Source organism: Mya arenaria, chromosome 4 (assembly GCF_026914265.1).
Source record: "Mya arenaria isolate MELC-2E11 chromosome 4, ASM2691426v1".
NCBI lineage: Eukaryota > Metazoa > Mollusca > Bivalvia > Myida > Myidae > Mya > Mya arenaria.
In genome coordinates this window covers 23,261,116-23,281,688 of record NC_069125.1, presented here as the reverse complement: position 1 = coordinate 23,281,688, position 20,573 = coordinate 23,261,116, and the positions used below count along the sequence as shown (strand labels likewise).

Below are 20,573 nucleotides of genomic sequence, written 5' to 3'. Positions count from 1 at the left end.
TTCATGTTTATTACATTTTATTCGTTTTTGTTGGCAAACATCTTGACCTCAGTCTTCATGATACAGAGTTTCCTTCTAACATAGAACAAAGGTAACATTTACCATGGATATGTGACAAAAATGGCCACCTAATACATGTTCTTTACTCACAATAAATGTGTCATAAATTTCCCAAGCAGCATTACATTATTGAAGGTGTCAGTGCCTTCTGGCATCAAGCTGCAAACCAGTCTCTGATGTTTAATTTGCAAAGAAAGAGTAACATGATTAAAAAAAGCCAAAAGGTTCTTGAAGACATTACAAGTACTCGGATGGAGATCTATGTTTGAATTTGTTTTCATCAAATCTATGTATAATTCATTTGTACTGATTTTTTTTTTCTCATATGAATGTTTACTCCAAGCTGAATTTGGACTTGAATCCCATAATTATCTGCTCATCAGAAATGGAGAATAGAAAATGAATTAGACAGCCAATAAACATTTTAAACAGTGTATTACATCAACTTGTTTACATCATAACAATAACAAAACAAACAATGCAAGATTATATACCAGTAAGGAATACAATACATATACATATATTTTAAATAGTTTTTGGCTAAAAGAATGCACTCTTTGTGTCAGAGAACTACAAAATCATAACAAGAGGCCCAAAAGGCCCTATGCTCTACTGGCATGGCTTTTGTGGTCATATCAATCCACAGCATGTATGTATGGGTAAAAGGCAACAGACATATAGTTTATGTTTTGTATTTGGGTTACCTGAAAACGTAGCACGTTCAACATCTGAGCCCAGAAAGTATTGTAAGCAGATTAGTTGCATGAACTATTTTAATATGTGCCAAGTAAAAGTCATCTGACAAAAAAAAAATGCTTTCAAAACTGTACTCATAGTAAAAATTTCTGTACTTTTAAAAGTTAAAAAAAGTTGGTCAAAAGGTCAAAGTCAAGGGCATCCTAGGACAACATTGATCAATTTGAACAAACATTCACAATCAATTGTGCTGAGATGGATGCACAACACACAAAAAGATTTTCAAACCTTTCCAGATTTATGTTTACCAAACCTGTGAACCCTGGGTGTGGCCAGTAATGACACCAGGTGCATAACTTAACATACATTCACAACCAATTTTGTTAAGATGAATGCACAAACTACAGAACTTAAAGCTAAAAAATGGCCTTTGGACTTTCAACAAGAACAAGGCAGAGTAATTCACAAAATCAACTGCAGAAGCAAAAAGCAAATTGTCTCTCAAAATCCTAGACTTGCAAATTGTCTCCCTTAACTCTAGACTTGAATTTACATGTACATGTAAACTTGGCTAAAAATAGAATTCGCTCATGCAGACCTGGCTAAAAATAGAAAGCATTTCTTTAAAACTTTCATGGCCTATAATCTAGGCATTCATGGGCGGAACTGGCTGGTTTTCGAAAGGAACCGAGCTCTAATGGATATCTAGATACTGTACAAGTTTCATTAAAATACGATCAAAACTGAAGACTGTATCGTGTTCACAAGCAATTGTTTACAGACGCACGAACGCACGGATGCACATACTACGTACACATTACCATCGCATAAGCTCTTCTGGCCTTTGGCCAGTAGAGCTAAAAACTGTATTTTGTGTACGTAACTTCATATTATTATTCCTTACTATTGCCAGTTAACGGAACAATTAGATGTTATTAACACACTACTAGGACTTTGTTCTGCTCCATATTTGTTTTATTATTATCTTTCTATTGCAATCAAAACAGTATTTTAAATACCTCCGCAAGCATTACAGAGAACAGAAAAGAAAACTTCAACAAAAGCAAAAAACAACCATTTTTTCTCTTGCACACAATTTGTAAGCCAGTTTGCATACTGTACAAGCCATGGTCAAGTAATTAATATAGCACAGTCATTAAATAAATCTATAAAATAAAGCACCAAGTTTCACTTTTTTTCTTCTTTCTGTGGATGATTTCACATTTAAAGATTTATCATTAACATTCATGTATGAACGCCTTCATGCAACTCCACTAGAAACAATATTGCCAAAGATACCGAGTACAGTAGTTCTTCAATTTACATGGTTAACATAACACGTTTTAATATTCATGACCTTTTATATAATACATTCTCTCGTTTACAGGAAAAGGCATTTTATAACAGAAAGAGACATGTATAGGATATAACAATAAAACATCTATAGATTAATTGTTTATGAAAAGATTGCTTTCTGTCATCCAACAGAATTGTAATTCAAGTAAAAGTTCTTTTTAAAAAACAGGCTGCCAAAGTCATTGCTTAGTAAGGCAAAAATAAACTTTAAACACCTAAGTGTTTGGGAAAATGTTTCCATGGAAGCCAGCTCATGTGTGAATCACCTAATAACCCACTTGATATAACTACTCAATGACTAAATGGAACTTTGGCGGTCTTTTTTGCCAGAAGCTTTCTTACTGATTAAATCAGAATCCTTCTGGTGATACCATTGGCTGAGACATGAGCGTCAACACTAAATGAAGATAATAAATAATTCAGTGGAGTGGAAAATTAAATGAGGAAAAACAACAATACAACTTTACCAGAAGTAATTTCTAAAATCAGAAAAAGTGGAACATTTGCATTCAAACGTAGGAAATACATGTCATTTCTAAACAACATTCTATTAAGAATGAAAATTCCTTACACAACTAAGGGGCAACTATGTAACAAGCAATGTTCTTATGAAGTGACAGCTTCATGTATGAGACTAAATCTATAGTCATGTATTATTATACACTCAACAAAATGACATTATTAAAAAACAAAATGGAAAACAGCATGTCACCATGGATAAGCAAAATCAGTAAATACCATATTGCAACACTAATACAAAGTGACATAAATTAAACAATATATGATAAAAAAATCTTTATGATAATAGTCAAATATAATATTTATTTATTTTAAACGGCCTAATTACATTCACACCCTTTTTTGTCTCAAAATAGACTTTCTGGCCGTTGCAGGAAATGCATCTTGTGGAACTATTTGTTGTTTGTTTTTTCTATCTAATGCTCTGGCTGCCAGTAATCCATACCAGTAGGCGAGTAGTTCTCGGAAACTAGTAGTTCTTGGACACTCGCGATTTTCGCCTCATTTTGAAAGTTACATATCAAGCACCTGATTTAAATCAATCAGGTGTTTAAAAAATGTTTCAGCAGGTACCAACTCTTTTCATTAGACGTTAAATTCCAAAAGTTTCCAGTTGTTTACAAAATCTCATTTTACCTCTGCTGGGAATCACAATTTTAGTGCACATGCGCAAAAAGCACAACTTAAAAAACGGGCAACAGTTAGGTTAAACTATTAGTTCGGTATACTTCCTTTTTTGACGCAGACGACATTCTGCATTTACGAAAATAGTCAAGCGTTTACATGACACATGTGCTAAAACAGATACCATTTATTTCATTTTTATGAGCTTCATGGTCTATGTATATATGTACAATTAGATTAGTTTTTAATGAAAAATAATAAGATATATATTACCTACTGGTTTGAAAATTCCACTTTTAAATATATTATATAAAAAAAATCACTTCAGGGCATGTTTCCCTGTTTTGTTGATCATTTAAGGGAGTGTCCGAGAACTACTTCTGTCGAACTAAAATACTTCTGTCGAACTAAAATTTGACCCCTTTTGAGCACCACATTCGGAGCCTATGAGAATGGACTTAAATTGTTCAATTACACTTGATTTTGCATTATTTCAACAGAAGAAGAGCTGAAGTTTGTTATAAAACATTGGAATATCATATATCTTTTAAAATAAGGATACTTTATCAGAAAACCTCTTAAAGTTTCCGAGAACTACTGGCCTACTGGTAATGTCTTGAGTATTTTCAAACAGATTTTCCTCAAACATTGTCATTGTTAACCATGCAAAAGTATTCTCTACACAAAGCCCTCCACCATTTTTTTCTCTATGGATTATAATGACTATTGCACATCAACTGGTCATGTTCTACTTTCACATAGCAAACAAAGAATTTCAAGCAAGGTCTGACAATAATGCAGATGCCATTTACTCTTAAGAAAATGAAATAGAGAATCAAAATCCATAAAATTGTATTAACAATTTTCATCCCAGATTCACTTCTCTTAAACAACTTGCATACACTTTACAATTCTTTATAACAACATACATGTAAGAGAATTGAATCTTTCTTAAACAAAATCAGACCTATGCAATATACTGAATTTTCTAAGCTTATTCAAATTATACTATAAACAATTGAAGTATTTGAAATTTTTCTTCTTCTGTTTCTGTCATTAGATCTCAAAATTCAGCACTGCAAGGATTTCAGTAATGACAGTTTTGCAGGAGCTGTTATCATTATTTACAGTTTATGGTTGTAGCATTATGCAACACTGAGCAACTGTGTCATCATTATGAACAAACTCATGAAAATATTTCCATCATTTGACAAATTTTGAAAAAAGAGAGCAGTATTTTCACATTAGATATTTGTTATAGAATTAGGGAAGTCATTGTCAACATCACCAATAATCTTAGTATGATATGAACTATCAACATGAGACCAAATTCATGATATATTGTTGCTAAAATCTTAACACTCGTAAAATTTGCAACCAAAACAGCAAAAAATCACCAAATGCAACAAAATGACAAAGTTATTGCTGTTTGTACATAAATGTTGAAGTTAAGAGCTTAGTGCAAGACTGTTGTAACATCTATTTCTATATTGAGTTACAACTGTCTTGCACTAATCCCACAAAGTTATCAGCTAAGTTTAAATATTTTACCATACTACACTTGTTCATTACCAAGCAACTAATACGTAATGATTTAAGTATGGAAATAAGTTCTCCATAACAAAATTGGGAATCAAAAAATAAGTAATAATAAAAAAACACACAAGAATATCAGTGACATTGTAAAGCATAGTTTGAAAACCAGTTACTTTGAAACAGTTCTTCATTTTTGTTGAAATTCCACTATTGGTGGGCCAGTGCATTTGGAGTTGTTTTTACTTATTATTAACAAATAGTTCACAGTAAGATATAGAATCCATTTTGAGTAAGTTAATCAGGCTCATGAAACAATGACTAGAGATCCCATGCTCTTATTAAACAAACTTATGCATGTTAAGCAAATATGAACATTAACACATAATAATCAATACATAGTGACATCACAGTTAATTTTTTCAACATAAGTTATCTAACACCATATTTGAAGAAAATTGTATGTCCAGTTTTTTCAGAGCATTTTATTTATCTTTTATACAAACTTGCTGTTTAAATTGAACACATAAAGTTTAAGAACAAGAGCGCTATCACAGAAACAGCATGCTCGACTTTTCTGCCACTTTTGTGTTTATAGATTCTGAAATTTTGGTGAAACCTGCAGGGATCACTGTAAAATTAGATAAAAATGATGCATGCGAGGATTTTTGTAATTTTTAAATCTTAAACATTTTGTAATCATTTCAGTGCTCAGAAATTGACTTATGCCCACTTCCATTGCAAAATCCTAACCTGAGTTCCGATGTTGAATAATAAAGGGCCATAATTTAATTCTTTGCAAAATATAAGGATCTAACTTGAGGTAAAATGTGATGGTTCCCAATACTTGTATAAAGTTTCAATCAAGAAGTTGCTGAGATATTGACTTCTGTGTGCTACCATGCAAAATACTATGTAAAACCTTAACAAATTTCTAAGTTGAATATTAGAGGGCCATACTTTTCATTATATGCAAAACAGATTTATCTAACTCGATTCATCATGCAGGTTGGATGGCTCCGAACACTTGTCTAAAACTAGTTCTAATGCAATACATCAAGTTTTTGCAAAGATATTGACTAAAATCTTAATGAAAGCAACACCAGGATGAGAAGAATAGCTCTCCTTATTCTAGGAATTAATCTTTATATTCTCCCTGTTTTCAAAAAGGGCAAATTGAAAAATTCCATGCTGTAAGTTTTAAATTAACAGCTTTTAAGTACACTAAAAAAAGTAAATACATCTTAAACATTTGGACTTGACATCAGTCTAAGAACATCTATAACATTTGGATATGACTTGACACATATTACAGGGCGAAAGAAAAATCAGCCTGTACAAAAACCTTTTTCTTCAAACATGGCACAACATCCTTGCAAACAATCTAACTCTATGGTAACCACAGATATGGGGGGGGGGAGGGGCATCATGATTAACCCAATTTCAGATTACCTCAGAAACCTCTTCATTCCTGTAAAAGCCAAGGTGTGCTACCTACCCTAGCTTTCATGACATTTAGTAATGAGAGGTAGTATTCCCATGTTGAACAGTGATCAATATGGCTGGAAAACATTGCTACATTAGTTGATCACAAAATGCAGACAACATTTAAAGATCATCATTAACTAATCTTGTAGGAAGTAAAGGTAACATTCAGTCTTTCCGGGAACAATTCTCACAACGTAATGCTTCCTACTGCATTTCCAACTTAATTATTTCATGAAATTTCATGGAAGTTTTTCCAACAAAAAATACAGCCAAATAAGCCTATATTTTATGCAACTGATAAAATTTCAAGCATTAAATCAATCTCAATAATTATGCGTGTTAAATTTTTCAATGTTTGCTAAATTCATAAAAAGTTTTCCTAAGTTAACTTTTCTTAAAGAATTAGTTTCGTGTACAATCAATATTTGTTTTCAGTATCTGTGGTTACCATAGATAACATAGCACAAACATAACATAAATGTTATTTGGTCATAACAAAAATTGCTGTAAAGTTTGCTGAGATTTTTTTTTCACTAAGACAATTTGTCTTTCCAACATACTCTCTTGCAAAGGAACTTCCCCTGCTATTTTAAATGTGTCATGTGGCCTATAGTTTTCTATCACGTGACAGTAAATATTCACCAATCATCTGAGTTTCCTGTGACAATAGAATAGTAACCAATCATCATGTTCTATTAACAGAAGTCATAACACCTGAGTGAATTTTTTTTGTCCATAGATTCTGTAAGTTATATCACTTTAAACCGTGCCAATTAAGTGTCATGTCTTTCAAACAAGGTACAACACACAGAAGGGGTTCTCAATGTGCAGAAGAATTGTGCATGGCACGTATGCATACGGGGTTATACAAGCAGAGGTCCGCTAGGTGCGTGTCATTTGCTGTGGAACATCCGCGCCCTCATTTTGGTTTGGATCAGGAAGTAGCTTCATCAACGCTTTCAACAGTTCGTTTAACATCTCGTAGTCTTTCTCTTCTAACAAGTCAAATCTTATATTAAAAACCATGAAATGTGTAAACAGGCTGTTCATGTGTCCGTTCAGCCCCAGCATGAGCAGTTCTTTGTAATGTGAGTGGTATATGTGGGCTATCACCTGTAGAAGGTACTTGTGTATTTTCTTCACCGTTGCCTCGAAGGTAGATGGAAACGGATGACCTGAAATAGACAGTAAGATGATAACTTCTATAACGCAGATGTAGATCCAGACAGAGATTGTAATATTGAAGCCAAAAGTCACTAATACAGCTGAATATATTTTAACTTAAAGGCATTAAATCCACAAGAAAGCAACATCATAAGTGGGGCAAACAAAATCAAGGAAACTATGAATAATAGAACACCTACTATAAGTATAAATTGCTGTTTATGACTGAAAACTGCATAACAGTGATAAAATATTCTGATTTTTGAGAGACAAAGATTAATTTGCATAATCTATTGATAATTATTTGTAGGATACAAGTAAACAATGAATTAAAAAAATATAATTGTTGGGTTTTGACAGAATTATTTATTGCCGTTTAAAACAATGGACATGTTATTGCCTTTATGGTTTGTATTGTGACATTCGTTTGGCAGAAATTATCTTTATCTCTTAGATGTCAAATATCAACATTTAACCAATTCTGTCAAGTTGACAAAAATATCATAGCAAATATCTTATCAGAAATATATAGATCAATTTTATATGCACTAAAGTTATTAAGGTACCATGTCCTGGAGTTTGCCATTTGTTATTTCAAAAACAAATGACACATGTTTATTACCATTGTTTGAAATCACCACATTGACATGACCAATTTGAAGGTGATTATGACCACGCAAAAAGCATTATAAAAATAAGACTTAAAATACCAGTAATATACCACAAAGACTAGGCTTAGCATTTGGATGTACAAAGACATTATCGCCAACCACCGAGGTTTAGTAACTGGTATTGACTGACACTTTGCTAGATGATTCCAGTTTCTAAGTGAATCAATGCTATTAATAGAAAATATCAATTATTTATTGGACTTTATAAACAGAATATCTACCTCCAGATTTTTGTACTAATGGTCTGATGATTATCTGAGAAAACCTTATATCCAGTTACAATCACCATATAAAGTTATGATAAAATGTGCAAAAAAATCTAAAAAATATTACAGATAGCTGGTTTAAAAAATAGTTTATTGATGATCCAATCACTCTGTACTAAGTTTCACATTGACCTAATAAAAACTATAAACAATAATTTATCATCATATCAGCAGTAAACAATTCCAATTCCCGAACATGAGCTGATGTTTAGTCTGATCATACAGTATACAATGTCAATATATGGCATATCTGGTGTAACCAACTAAAATACATATGTCCTTGTTTTAAAGAACTGGATGTCTCATCAGATAAACAATCATTTGCTATTTAATTTAACATAAACTGCTCAAAAGAAGTAAGACACCAAGTTCATTTGAAACTACTGTCAATTTAATGTGTAAATTACCAATACCATAATAATGTCAATGAGCAAGAACTGCGCACTTGACTACATTCTACTATTTATAGGTTTGTAAAATTAAAAACAACCTGTTTACGTCTGCTAACTGGATAGCAATTCAGTTTAATTTCCAATCTATTGATCAACAAATCCGATGAACTTGTATGTTTTAATGTGTCATATTGAATGATTCATTTCATATGTTAACAAAAAAAATGCCACCATTATGTTGATAAATTGCCAAAAGTTTTAAGCATTTGCTGTTGTTCAAAAGAGCTACTGTAAACATTATACATTCCATACAGGACAGGGCTGCATATATCTCTGAGAGACAAAAATTGTATTACAATATTAAAGCCCAAGCTAGTATAAAAACTGTCTAGACAAACATGCATGAGTGAATAATTCACGACCAAATCAGTTTATGTCATATTTTGACAGGTCAGAGAATTTGTGCCAAATCTTGATCATTTGCTAATGCATTTAATTAAATTTTTCATGTATTAAAGTGTATTTATTAATTTATTTATTACTTCATTAAAAACCTCTTGACGACAGAAATACAATGCAAGTTATATCTAACCATAGCCGAATTCAATATGTTGATTTCGTTACAGATGTTAGCTAGATAAACTTTCAGGGACCCTCTTCCATGGTTTAAAAGAAATGTCCATGATGATATTGCCTGGCATTAATACTAGGTCCAATGTGATAATACAAGGAAGATGTTAATTGTGACATAGCCCAAGTTTTGCAACTGACTTTAAGTCGAACGTAGTAGAACTTTATGAGAGTCAGAATTTGAGAGAGTCTAATACTTGCTTGGTGGGATTTCGGCGCTTGATGGTGGCATTTCAGTGCTCAATGGTATCATTTAGGTACCTCTTGGTGGCATTTCAGTGTTTAAAGATGGAATTAAGATGCTTGATGGCATTTCGGTGTTTTAAGATGATAAATATACATGCACTAATATTGTTTGGGGAACAGACATTCAAAATATACACATAAGGTAGCAGCCTTTAACCAGTGTTAAAGGTGCATAAAATCCTAACAACAATATTTGATCAAAGAGAAAGACTAGATCACTTATTAGAAACATGTGTAACTATATATTAGAGTAAACTTGTGCTAAAAATCATACCAAATTTGGTGGGAAAAACGGTTTCATCTGAGATTGTCTTCTCTATGAAGAGTGTGACGAAGTCGATATATTGCTTGGCCGACTCCTTCCGACTCTTCCCTTTTTCGTCTGTCCAACAAAATTGCCTGAAAATAAATATATTTAATATGAATTTTATGTTTCCTGTAAATGAATAATTTAATCAAATTAAACCACAATTAAGTTTAAGTTTCATAACTTTGATTACACATCAGCCAACAGGCCCAAAACAAAACTTTGATTAAATACCATTCTATGTTATGCATTATGCAGTTCAGGTTAATGTTACACATTTGTGTCAATTCAACTTGAGCTAGGTTTTAAAAATGAACATAAAGATGAGGAAATGATGATTATTTTTTTTGATTTTTTTCTTAGCATCTTGTTGATTTTTTTGTGACATAGAAACAGAGTTAAGATAAACATGAGACAAAAAGAAGTGAAAATGTTTTTGCCACTACCACAGGAAATGGAACTAACAGACTAACATTGACAGTTTGACTAAATTTATTACCTTAAATATCAACAAAGACGCCCTTTGTTTAAAGTTTGTAAGTTCAAGCCACATTTAGACTTGTTTACCATAAATTTTACTTTTATTTACATAACTGTCCGATTATTTAGGACAACTTTGATAACAATAAATGTCATTCAACTTTATATGATCAACATGATTCCAGCCATTCTGACTGGTATACACAAGTAAATCATAATTTATGATTCAATATAAGTTATCAATATCTGATAATTCACTTGACTAAACATGAGAGGTGATTTAATGAAACCAAATTAAGCCAAGCATGAATGTAAATTTAAAAGCAGAATTGTGTGCCAAAGCACTCCTGCACCTGGTAGTAAGAGTAATCTTGTAACTTGTTTGGAAACCTGCTAATAAATATTGAAAATTGACCCATAATTTTGTATCACTTAATTAAAGTCCATTAATGCACCAGTCATTTGTAACCACGGCCCCCCAGGTCCGGGGAATAGCCAGGACTTTGACTTTCGGTCCAGCCAACCCCGGGTAAAATCCCCGCCCTGCGGGGACGAACTGATGGTTAAACCCCAGCCAAATGCCTCCGCACCCCAGAGACTCTATATAAGGCCCAATCTCAGCTTAATTTGGCGCTATGACAAAACCACCACGGTCACCCGGCCCTGCGGGGCCACCTGGAAAGTAAAAACACGGCCCTTTTCCCCGGTTATCCACGGTATACCCCCGGACCTGGGGGGGCCGTGGTTACAATTGACTGGTGCATAACAAGCAAATACACAGAGCCAAGGCCTACATAAAACATCCTTGACATGATTTTAAAACATCCTTGACATGATTTACCCAGGTACCAGATAATGGCTTTCAAGTATGTTTTTTTCCAATACATTTAAAACTGAAATACATCAATTCCTTTCAAATTAAGTTGCAAACAACTTTATTATGTAAAGAGAGAGTAAGCTTAAAATTTTAATGTACATCAGTTATAATTTTAATGTACATCAGTTATAAAACTTGTGATAAAACAAATATCTCTAAGGGCCTTTGTACCAGAATAACCGTGACCAGGATCTAGACCTTGTTATGTCCCAAGATAACTGCCGTATCACCATCTTTATATGGTGGGAAATGAACCTTTAGACTCCTTCAGAATGGTGGGGCTAGTTCAACAGGTTGAAATGACAATGCAACATTTACATTTGGAAGATGCTTAAACAGCATTGTTACAAAAACTCAAAAGGTTAAACATCTTCAGATAAATAAAGAAGCTTGAAACTTTCTATCAAGATTGTAGTCACAAATAGTATTTTGATAGAAGAAACATTCAAAAATTATGGTTCTCAAATATAATTGTACAACACATATTAGGCAAAAAGAAGTTCACTTTATTGTTTGCAAGTTGTTCCATAAGATGCTTTAGTGTTGCGCAAGTGTAGAATGTTGAAGGTGTGTACGTAAATGTAGGAGTGTAATATAGTGTTGAGCAAGTGTAAGTTAATGTTAAGCAAGTAAAATTTAATGCTGAGCAAGTTTAAGTTAATGTTGAGCAAGTTTAAGTTAATGTTGGGCAAGTGTAAGATAATGTTGAAGGAGTGTATGTTATTGTTGAGAAAGAATAAGATAATGTTGAGCAAATGCAAGATCGTGTTGAGCAAGTGTACTAAAGTTAATGTTGAGCAAGTGTAAGTCGGTGTTGATCAAGTGTAAGTTAAAGTTGAGCAAGTGTAAGTTAATGTTGAGCAAGTCTAGAATGTTGAAGGTGTGTACGTAAATGTAGGAGTGTAAGTTAATGTTGAGCATAAAGTTAATGTTAAGCAAGTGTAGGTTAGTGGTGAGCAAGTGTATGGTAACAAGTCCACATATGTTACAACACTTTCCGTTAGTGTAATGACAAGCAGGAAGTTGAGTTGTTCAATGAAGCGATGAAACAGGATACTATTGCAAGTGTTATCTGATGTTTAACTTTTCAGGTTTCGATTGTGAACTGTTGCAGTTACTGATTTTGTATACTAGACACTTCAAAACATTCAAAACAGGAAAAAAATGTCTACCAAATAAAAAAGTTTATCATTAAAAAAGAGGAAGTTTGCAAGCATGGCTGTTATCAAATATAGCCCAACATTGGCGTTTTATAAAATTTGAATGTGATAAAAAAACCACTTGTTACAATCTTCCGAGCCAAATTCAGAATTGTTGATATCAACTCTTTTCCTAAGACGTTTTTTTGTTTACCAATGGCTTAAAGCTCATTTCATTAACAAGAACATTGAAAGAAATCGTGTCCAATGTTTTGTTTCAATATAAAACATCCATTTGTTGACCATAAGTTTAAAAGTTAAAAACCTTTCTGCATATATGTCTTAGTAAGCAGTAAATAGAAACCATTATATGATAAAAGCACTATCAAAATAGTAATGACTACCATAAGTGGTTAAAAGTGGTTCGAGAAATCACGCGATATAAAATTACCATAATATTTACATCACAGAGTAATTTAAAGATTGTTCCCCTAGCCATGAACTTTATCATTTAATCACATTTCACTCAGGATATAAGTAATATTGCTTGAAATGAAATAAGCAAAATCCTTTAATTGGTTCAAATGCTGTTAAAATGCACACCCTTTATATATCTGATACATTAAAGCGTGTGTTCTCACAAACATAAAATCTGTATTTTCCAATTTTAACATGTCTACAAAGACATAAAATCTGTATTTTCCAATTTTAACATGTCTATAAAGACATAAAATCTGTATTTTCCAATTTTAACATGTCTATAAAGACATAAAATCTCAAAACTAATAAAACTCAGGTTGCCTAACAATAACAATCACATTATAGTTTGCATCAACTTTCAAGCCTAGAATGTGGACAACATTTAGTTTTTCTATTTAGCATTATTAAAAGCTGCAGACGTCATTTAAGAAGTTAATGTATTTTTGTCTAGTAAATCTCTACCTCGGGAATTGAAGATATTGATGCACAGTTGGGCGTACATTAACTGTACAGCAAAAGCAAACACAACAGAAAGTAAACAACTGCCACGCATACTTGTAATCCCGCAGCTAGCATTAGATACTAGCTGACCATCACAGGATTCACGAAAACTGGTGAAAAGAACTGCTATTTTTCTTGAAACCTGGTTTTAGATTTTAAACAGGGATGCCTTCAAGTAATTAAGAATACACCATCCATGACAGCATTTTTCACTCCAATATTTAGGAATACTGTAACTGATATTAAAGTTGAAATCTCAAAATCAAACACTAGCTTTTTCAGCATCACTCTGTACACATCTTAAAAGGAGTTCTCCTTACTTACACATTGCCTGGGCCTGTCATAGTCGTGCATGTTTCACTCGTGCAGAACTCCGATATCACACCATACATCAGATTCACGTGGTTGAAAAACGAGACCGCTGAAATTGAAAAAACAAACATGAGCACCACTATGCCAACACTCACCTGTTTTCCTCCGTTGACCTCCATAATTATGAAAGGAGAAACCTATTAAGAAGGCAAAGTTCTGTTTCTAAATAAGTATTTCTTCACATATTTATTAACTGTTCTGTTGAAATGAGGATAAAACTGTGGGACGTTATAACAATACTTCAGGGCTATAAAATACCAATACTTAGAGCTATAACAATACATCATGGCTATAACAATATTTCATGGCTATAACAATACAAATAATTCAGGGCTATAACAATACAAATAATTCAGGGCTTTAACAATACCAATACTTCAGGGCTAAAAAAATACTTCATGGCTATAACAATACTTCAGGGCTATACCAATACTTCATGGCTATAACAATACTTCAAGGCTATACCAATACTTCATGGCTATAACAATACTTCATGGCTATACCAATACTTCATGGCTATAACAATACTTCAGGGCTATACCAATACTTCAGGGCTAAAAAAATACTTCATGGCTATACCAATACTTCAGGGCTAAAAAAATACTTCATGGATATAACAATACTTCAGGGCTATACCAATATTTCATGGCTATAACAATACTTCATGGCTATACCAATACTTCATGGCTATACCAATACTTCAGGGCTATACCAATACTTCATGGCTATAACAATACTTCATGGCTATAACAATACTTCAGGGCTATAAGAATACTTCATGGCTATAACAATACTTCAGGGCTATACCAATACTTCATGGCTATAACAATACTTCGTGGCTATAACAATACTTCGTGGCTATAACAATACTTCATGGCTATAACAATACTTCATGGCTATACCAATACTTCATGGCTATACCAATACTTCGTGGCTATAACAATACTTCATGGCTATAACAATACTTCATGGCTATAACAATACTTCATCGCTATAACAATACTTCATGGCTATAACAATATTTCATGGCTATAACAATATTTCATGTCTATAACAATACTTCATGGCTATAGCAATCCCTCCGGACTGTAACAATATTTCAGGGAGGTCAATTAAGTTTATAGATATTTTTCTTTTAAAAGACATAAAATTACAAATTTCAGCAGAATAGATGAAAGTTGATATATGTAATAACATTATACTGAATGAAGTCTGCGTCTCTGAATGTCTTATTAACCTTCACTTGAATGCCCTGCAAGGTGATCCTATTCTTCTTCATTTGATATGTGTATTAAGATGCCAAGACATTTTGCATAACAGCAGGCCTCCCTGTGTTATATTTGCTTTACACAAAGAGCAGGTTTTTACTTGCAATAATGTTTATCATTTTGGTCTGATTATAATATCACAATGTGAGCAGGTGGACAGTTTTTGTTTTGAAATAGTAGGCTCAAGCAAAACTGTATAATTTAAAACTACATTACTGATAATTACTTATTTTAAAAGGCTTAGCTTTTTAGATTATATAACCTATATTTCAATCCAATGAAAATGCCTATGGGCCTTCTATTAAGCTTCAGGCTAAATCATTAATTAAGAACTGCACTTCCATAACAAACATGACATCGTGATTTGGTTCCTGGCCTGCAGAAAACATGTCATAATTTAAGTCAGAAGATATTGCAACTGTGTAAAATCTTAATGACTTTGAAGGGCTCATTGGCTTTTCTCGTTCCACCTTTTTAATCATTAAGATTTTACATATTACATAACAAAATATTACCAGTCTCTAGTTTAAAGGGTTGTGGATTTGATCCCTATTCAAAGCACATTGCAATTAATGCTCTCAATTAGGCTGCTGTATTACACTATTTTGTGAAGCGATTGCAAATAAGGTGTGTTCGTAAATAAAATAATATAGCTTTCAGACTCATGGACAAAATAATATGGTAAAAAAATGTTTATTATTATTATCCATTTTCTCACCATGTGTAGCCAGCCACTCGTTAAGGTCAAGGCAAGCAGGTAGGGTGACTAGACGATAAAAATCGGTGTTCGTAATGCGGTGTTGGACAAACTCTTCCTCGAGGTACTGTCGATATTCGTCCTGTAGGGGTGGAGTTGGAGAGTCTTTGTCCTTCCGACGTCCCTTCCTTAAATATATCAAATAAAACATTTTTTTTATTACATTATTTAGATTTGATTTGATTGTCATTAAATCCTTAGGGCCAACATGAATAATTGACACATTTTAAGTATTGTATATTTACTTGATTTTTACAATAATAATTGTTGTTATTGTTACAAACAAGTACATCTTTTTAATTGATGAACAAACAAACACACCATAAAACAACAGCAAACTTTAAAATTTGAGAGAAACATTCAGTCTTGTAATTCTCAGACATTTCTATGAAGTTACAAAATGTTTGTTAATTTCTAACATCATATCTAATTAAAGTAGTATTACTGGATTTATTGCTGACTAATTTCTGCTGTTTTTGATGACAACAAAACTACTCAAGGAAATGGATTCAATCCATCCTGTAACTATATTACATGGCCTTTAAGTTGAACTGTCTGGATACCTTCTGGAACCATTGTGTTTAAATTAATATATTAAAAGAACACTTCATACAAAATGAGTAATTTCTGCTGTTGTTCATGACAACAAAACTACTTGAGGACATGTATTTTATCCCTCCCATAACATATCCCTATATTACATGGCCTTAAACTTTGACTGTCTGGAAACCCTTAGTAACAATGGAACCATCTGATTAAATAAACATAAAGTACACTTCATACAAATGATTTGTGGCAACCTATTTTAAATCACTGCTATGAATCATACCAAATAAGAATTATTGATATGCATTACTAACACAATTCACAGTCGTTTTTCTTCCACTTATGGGCACATGACCAAGACTTTTATTTAATCACCCGACCAGTCATTGAGATTCAAAAAGACTTTCTGCTTTGGATCACTTCTTTAATATCTTAAACCATTAACACAATATCTATATTTGAACACAACGAGGGTTACAAAGCTTAGTTTTTGTGTATATAAAAACCAAACACATAACTTCCAATTTCATGTTACACAAAAACATTTTCACACTAATTTAAAAGATGAAAGGAAAATCGCTTTTCTTCATTCAAAGTTATAAAGCTTGCAATGTGTTTTATATCCTTGAAAGATTTTGCTTATATCATATTTAAATATAAATATCGCCTGATGGTATGTATCAATATCGCACCATTTTGATTTCTTCATGGCAAGCTCACTGCTGATTTTAACCGCTTTGTATATATATTCCAATTCCAGCAGTATGTATATATATATTCCAAATTACATCCAGGGTCTACGATGCAAATGGCAACAGAACAGGGAGATGTTAACTTAAAACCCCACTTCAATTTTGTCAAATTTGGGTTCACAAAAATGTGCATGAATCCACGAATTCAAAGAGGAACAAGACACTTTGAACAAACACAAAGGCCTATGTCACCAATACTTGGCTAAATTACAAAAACTGATTATTCGTCTTCTATGTTTTCATAAAACCTGTTTATGCTCTAAACCATGGCTATATCTTTAAAAACAATCTGAGCCGTGTGTTAAATTCAGTCATTCAACAAAAGATTTGCCTATAAAAATATTTAAATTAAGACCAGAAGCTATATTTCTGATTCTCGTTATCATTTATAGCTAATGTGTTATAGAAGCTAACTTTCTTCATGGTTACACATTATTTTATGTGTTTGATGTTGAACCGAAAATATTGTGTGCGTGGTACCAAATATAGTTTTACTTGATCTCTTGAAAACTGAGTGATCTGTTAAAAGCTACCCTGGATAACATTTAAACAGCAGCATAAAGCAAACTCCTTGGAGATTATGACCCATTTTCGGGGAGTAAATAACAGACCAAAAATGTAATTAGATTTTATGCCTATTTGAAGCAAACATGATTGTAACGATAGGAAACAGTGATTCACCTATAGGTCACTAGCAAGGAGATCTACATTAATTTTATTGCGAAAAACCACAGATGTCCATCAATTCCTAAATATGAACCTTGAAGAGTGTTCAGAAAGATATGCTTTTATTGTCTAGTCTCCATTAATGCTTCCTTTAATTTCAGCTTAAGTAGATTTATTTACAATATAACTGCAAAACTTGTATTAAAAACAACAGTTGATAAATGCCACATCATTTGATGAAATCGGTATTACAAGTTACCTGAACGAAATGCAGCTGTTCAACTTGGCAAGGGTCTTAGGGTATGAAAAAGTTACTGTTGTGTAATGCTTTGTTGTCTGTGTTGTTGTCTGCAGTGTTGTCTGTTTCTTGTCTGATGTTTGATTGGCCTTCAACAATATGCATTTTACGAGGATGTTGCTATAATTTTAGGCTTGTGGGCTTGTCCCTGTACTTTCCATTGTTTTATTAGTAACCTGGGGCGGTATTCATAAAACTTCTAAGTCATTTCCTAACTTAAAGCTGCACTCTCACAGATTTACCATTTTTACAACTTTTTTATTTTTTGTCTTGGAAAGAGCAAATTTTAGCGTACCATATTATATCATGCATAGGACGCACTTTTTTACCCCTCAATTATCGTCTTAAAAATTGCCTGCGTCCTTTCTATGCTATTAGAATTTCATCCGGTTTTTTTCCAAGTCCATTTCAGGTCGAAAATATCGGACCGGGGAAGAACGCAGTAATAGTAAGTATCTGTACTGCGTCACCGAAGAGAACAACTGACATAGGTAAAATCACGCAAGTTAACACACGCAGAAATATATTGAATGTTTACTTTAAAATGATTTATTGAGAAATAAATTGAAAACAAACACGAGTGTTTACTTTTTTACAAATGGGACGCTACTCACAAAAACTCGATGTGAGTCAGCATCTGAACTGGATTGAGTAATAACGGCAACGGAAAATCGGGAAGGGAGGTAAATATCAATTAATCGTTGTTCATGATTTTAATGTTTCGATATTTTACAAAACATTTTGTTGTAATTGTTACTGTTTTAAAAAATTAATAAAGGAATGTGCATAACGCAAAGTAGCATTATTGTCACTATCAAATCTTTTCAAATGTGGGAAGGTGTGAAAAACACCTGCTGTCTGTCATTAGAAAAACATCAATAGAACAAACTATTGCGATGGTAATACCGTATTGTTGTTTGTTCGCACTTTACCCGAGGTGCCTTCTGCTGGCAAGGCTAATTACTGACACGCAATAATTATGCTGACATGCTTTAAACCGGCAGCGACAAGTCTTATCAAAACAGTCATTAGTTTTGACAATACACAGTTTTGCAACGGTTGCAACGGTTGACTGTCATTCAGATGGCATGTCAGAGATGCAACGGTTGCAACGATTGACTGTCAGTCAGAACTCGTTTATTACAGCATTTGTATAAGTCTTATATTATGCGTGAATGTTCTCAAAATGTCAAGACATATATCATTGTTGTGTACGCTTAATTACCGAAATACGACGATAATTATCGAAATACACAAGACACTTATCAAAATATGCCTTATATATATATATTTAATTTTTTTTGCCTGCGTCCTATCTATGCTTGCGTCCTATACATGATATAATACGGTATATATCTGTAAACCAATGATATAAGATTGCTGACAAAAAATCAGATCGTAGATTTTCATATTTCCGTTCGAAAATGAATGTTTTATGTCCTAAACCGTTACTAACAGTTTAAGAATTATGCATAAAACATCATTTTTTGAACTTAAATATAAAAATCTGTGATTTAAATTTTTGTCAGCAGTCTTACTGAACTGGTTTCCATGGATTTTCGCAAAAATTGACTAGTTCCAGGACAAAAAATAAAAAAAGTTGTCAAAACGTTCAATCTGTGAGAGTGGAGCTTTAAGTCACTTTCCTTATTTAAGTATCTCTTTAGTTATATGAAATAAAACTTTTTCCAAAATTCATTATTTCATTGACCTTCTTGAAAATACATACTTAAATGTTAAAAACACTGAAACATTTCTTTTAGTTTGACGATGAAAATTTTAAGAAATCGACTTAAGTTAGGAAATGACTTAAGATGCTATATAAATATGGTCCTGGCATTATGTGCCTAGATAAGGAATGTATCTGTTCTGATTAAGGGACAGGAAACAAACTATTAGTACACATAACCCTACTATAAACCTTTCATGATCCCCTAAGGTACTATGACAACAGCCTCCCAGATAACTAGCTTCCTTTAATTGAATGGTCAATAAACAATAAACATCAACCTTGCAGAGCAAAACAACAGCAGATAGCAGTAAAAGTTTTCATAAGAAATAATTTCCCTGCATGTTTCCCAAGGTGACTATTAAGAAAGTTCTTGGTATAACTAGCAGACATTAGAACGCCAATAGTCATTACATAGTTGGCAACAGAATGCAGAAAACATTCTCAATGTCCTTGCCTTGGTCTTTGGGTCTATTCATTCATATATAACAGCTTAGTACTGTTATCTGAGAAATGTATTGTATATTCCTTTTGGCCAAACACAAAGGTGTATGATTTATCATTCACAAGACAAGGGCACTCCCTTGAATTCAGAGTTCTCTTAAATATGAGCTCAAATTGAAAGACTTTTCATCATCATAGTTAAACAAAAGAATAATAGGGCAGTTTGACTGCCTTTTGACAAACACAAAACCCCGTAAATCATTATAACATGACAAGTAATAATTCACAGGTCAGCACATATAATTTAATTAA

General features: G+C 32.8%; 1 protein-coding gene across 5 annotated transcripts in view; it reads right to left on the bottom strand.

Moving 5' to 3' along the window:
- Positions 1-20,573, bottom strand: part of LOC128229844 (MOB kinase activator 2-like) — a 44,825-nt gene continuing 24,252 nt past the window's right edge. For 4 of the 5 annotated variants that reach the window (XM_052941694.1, XM_052941691.1, XM_052941692.1 and 1 more), the window contains 4 exons: positions 15,788-15,954; positions 13,754-13,850; positions 9,920-10,044; positions 1-7,451 (listed from right to left, as the gene is read on the bottom strand). In XM_052941694.1, the coding sequence (XP_052797654.1) occupies positions 7,159-7,451; positions 9,920-10,044; positions 13,754-13,850; positions 15,788-15,954 (682 nt within the window). In that variant the 3' untranslated portion in view covers positions 1-7,158. Of the gene's footprint in view, positions 7,452-9,919; positions 10,045-13,753; positions 13,851-15,787; positions 15,955-17,064; positions 17,280-20,573 lie in introns of those variants that run through there. The other variant, XM_052941695.1, reaches the window with a different exon arrangement.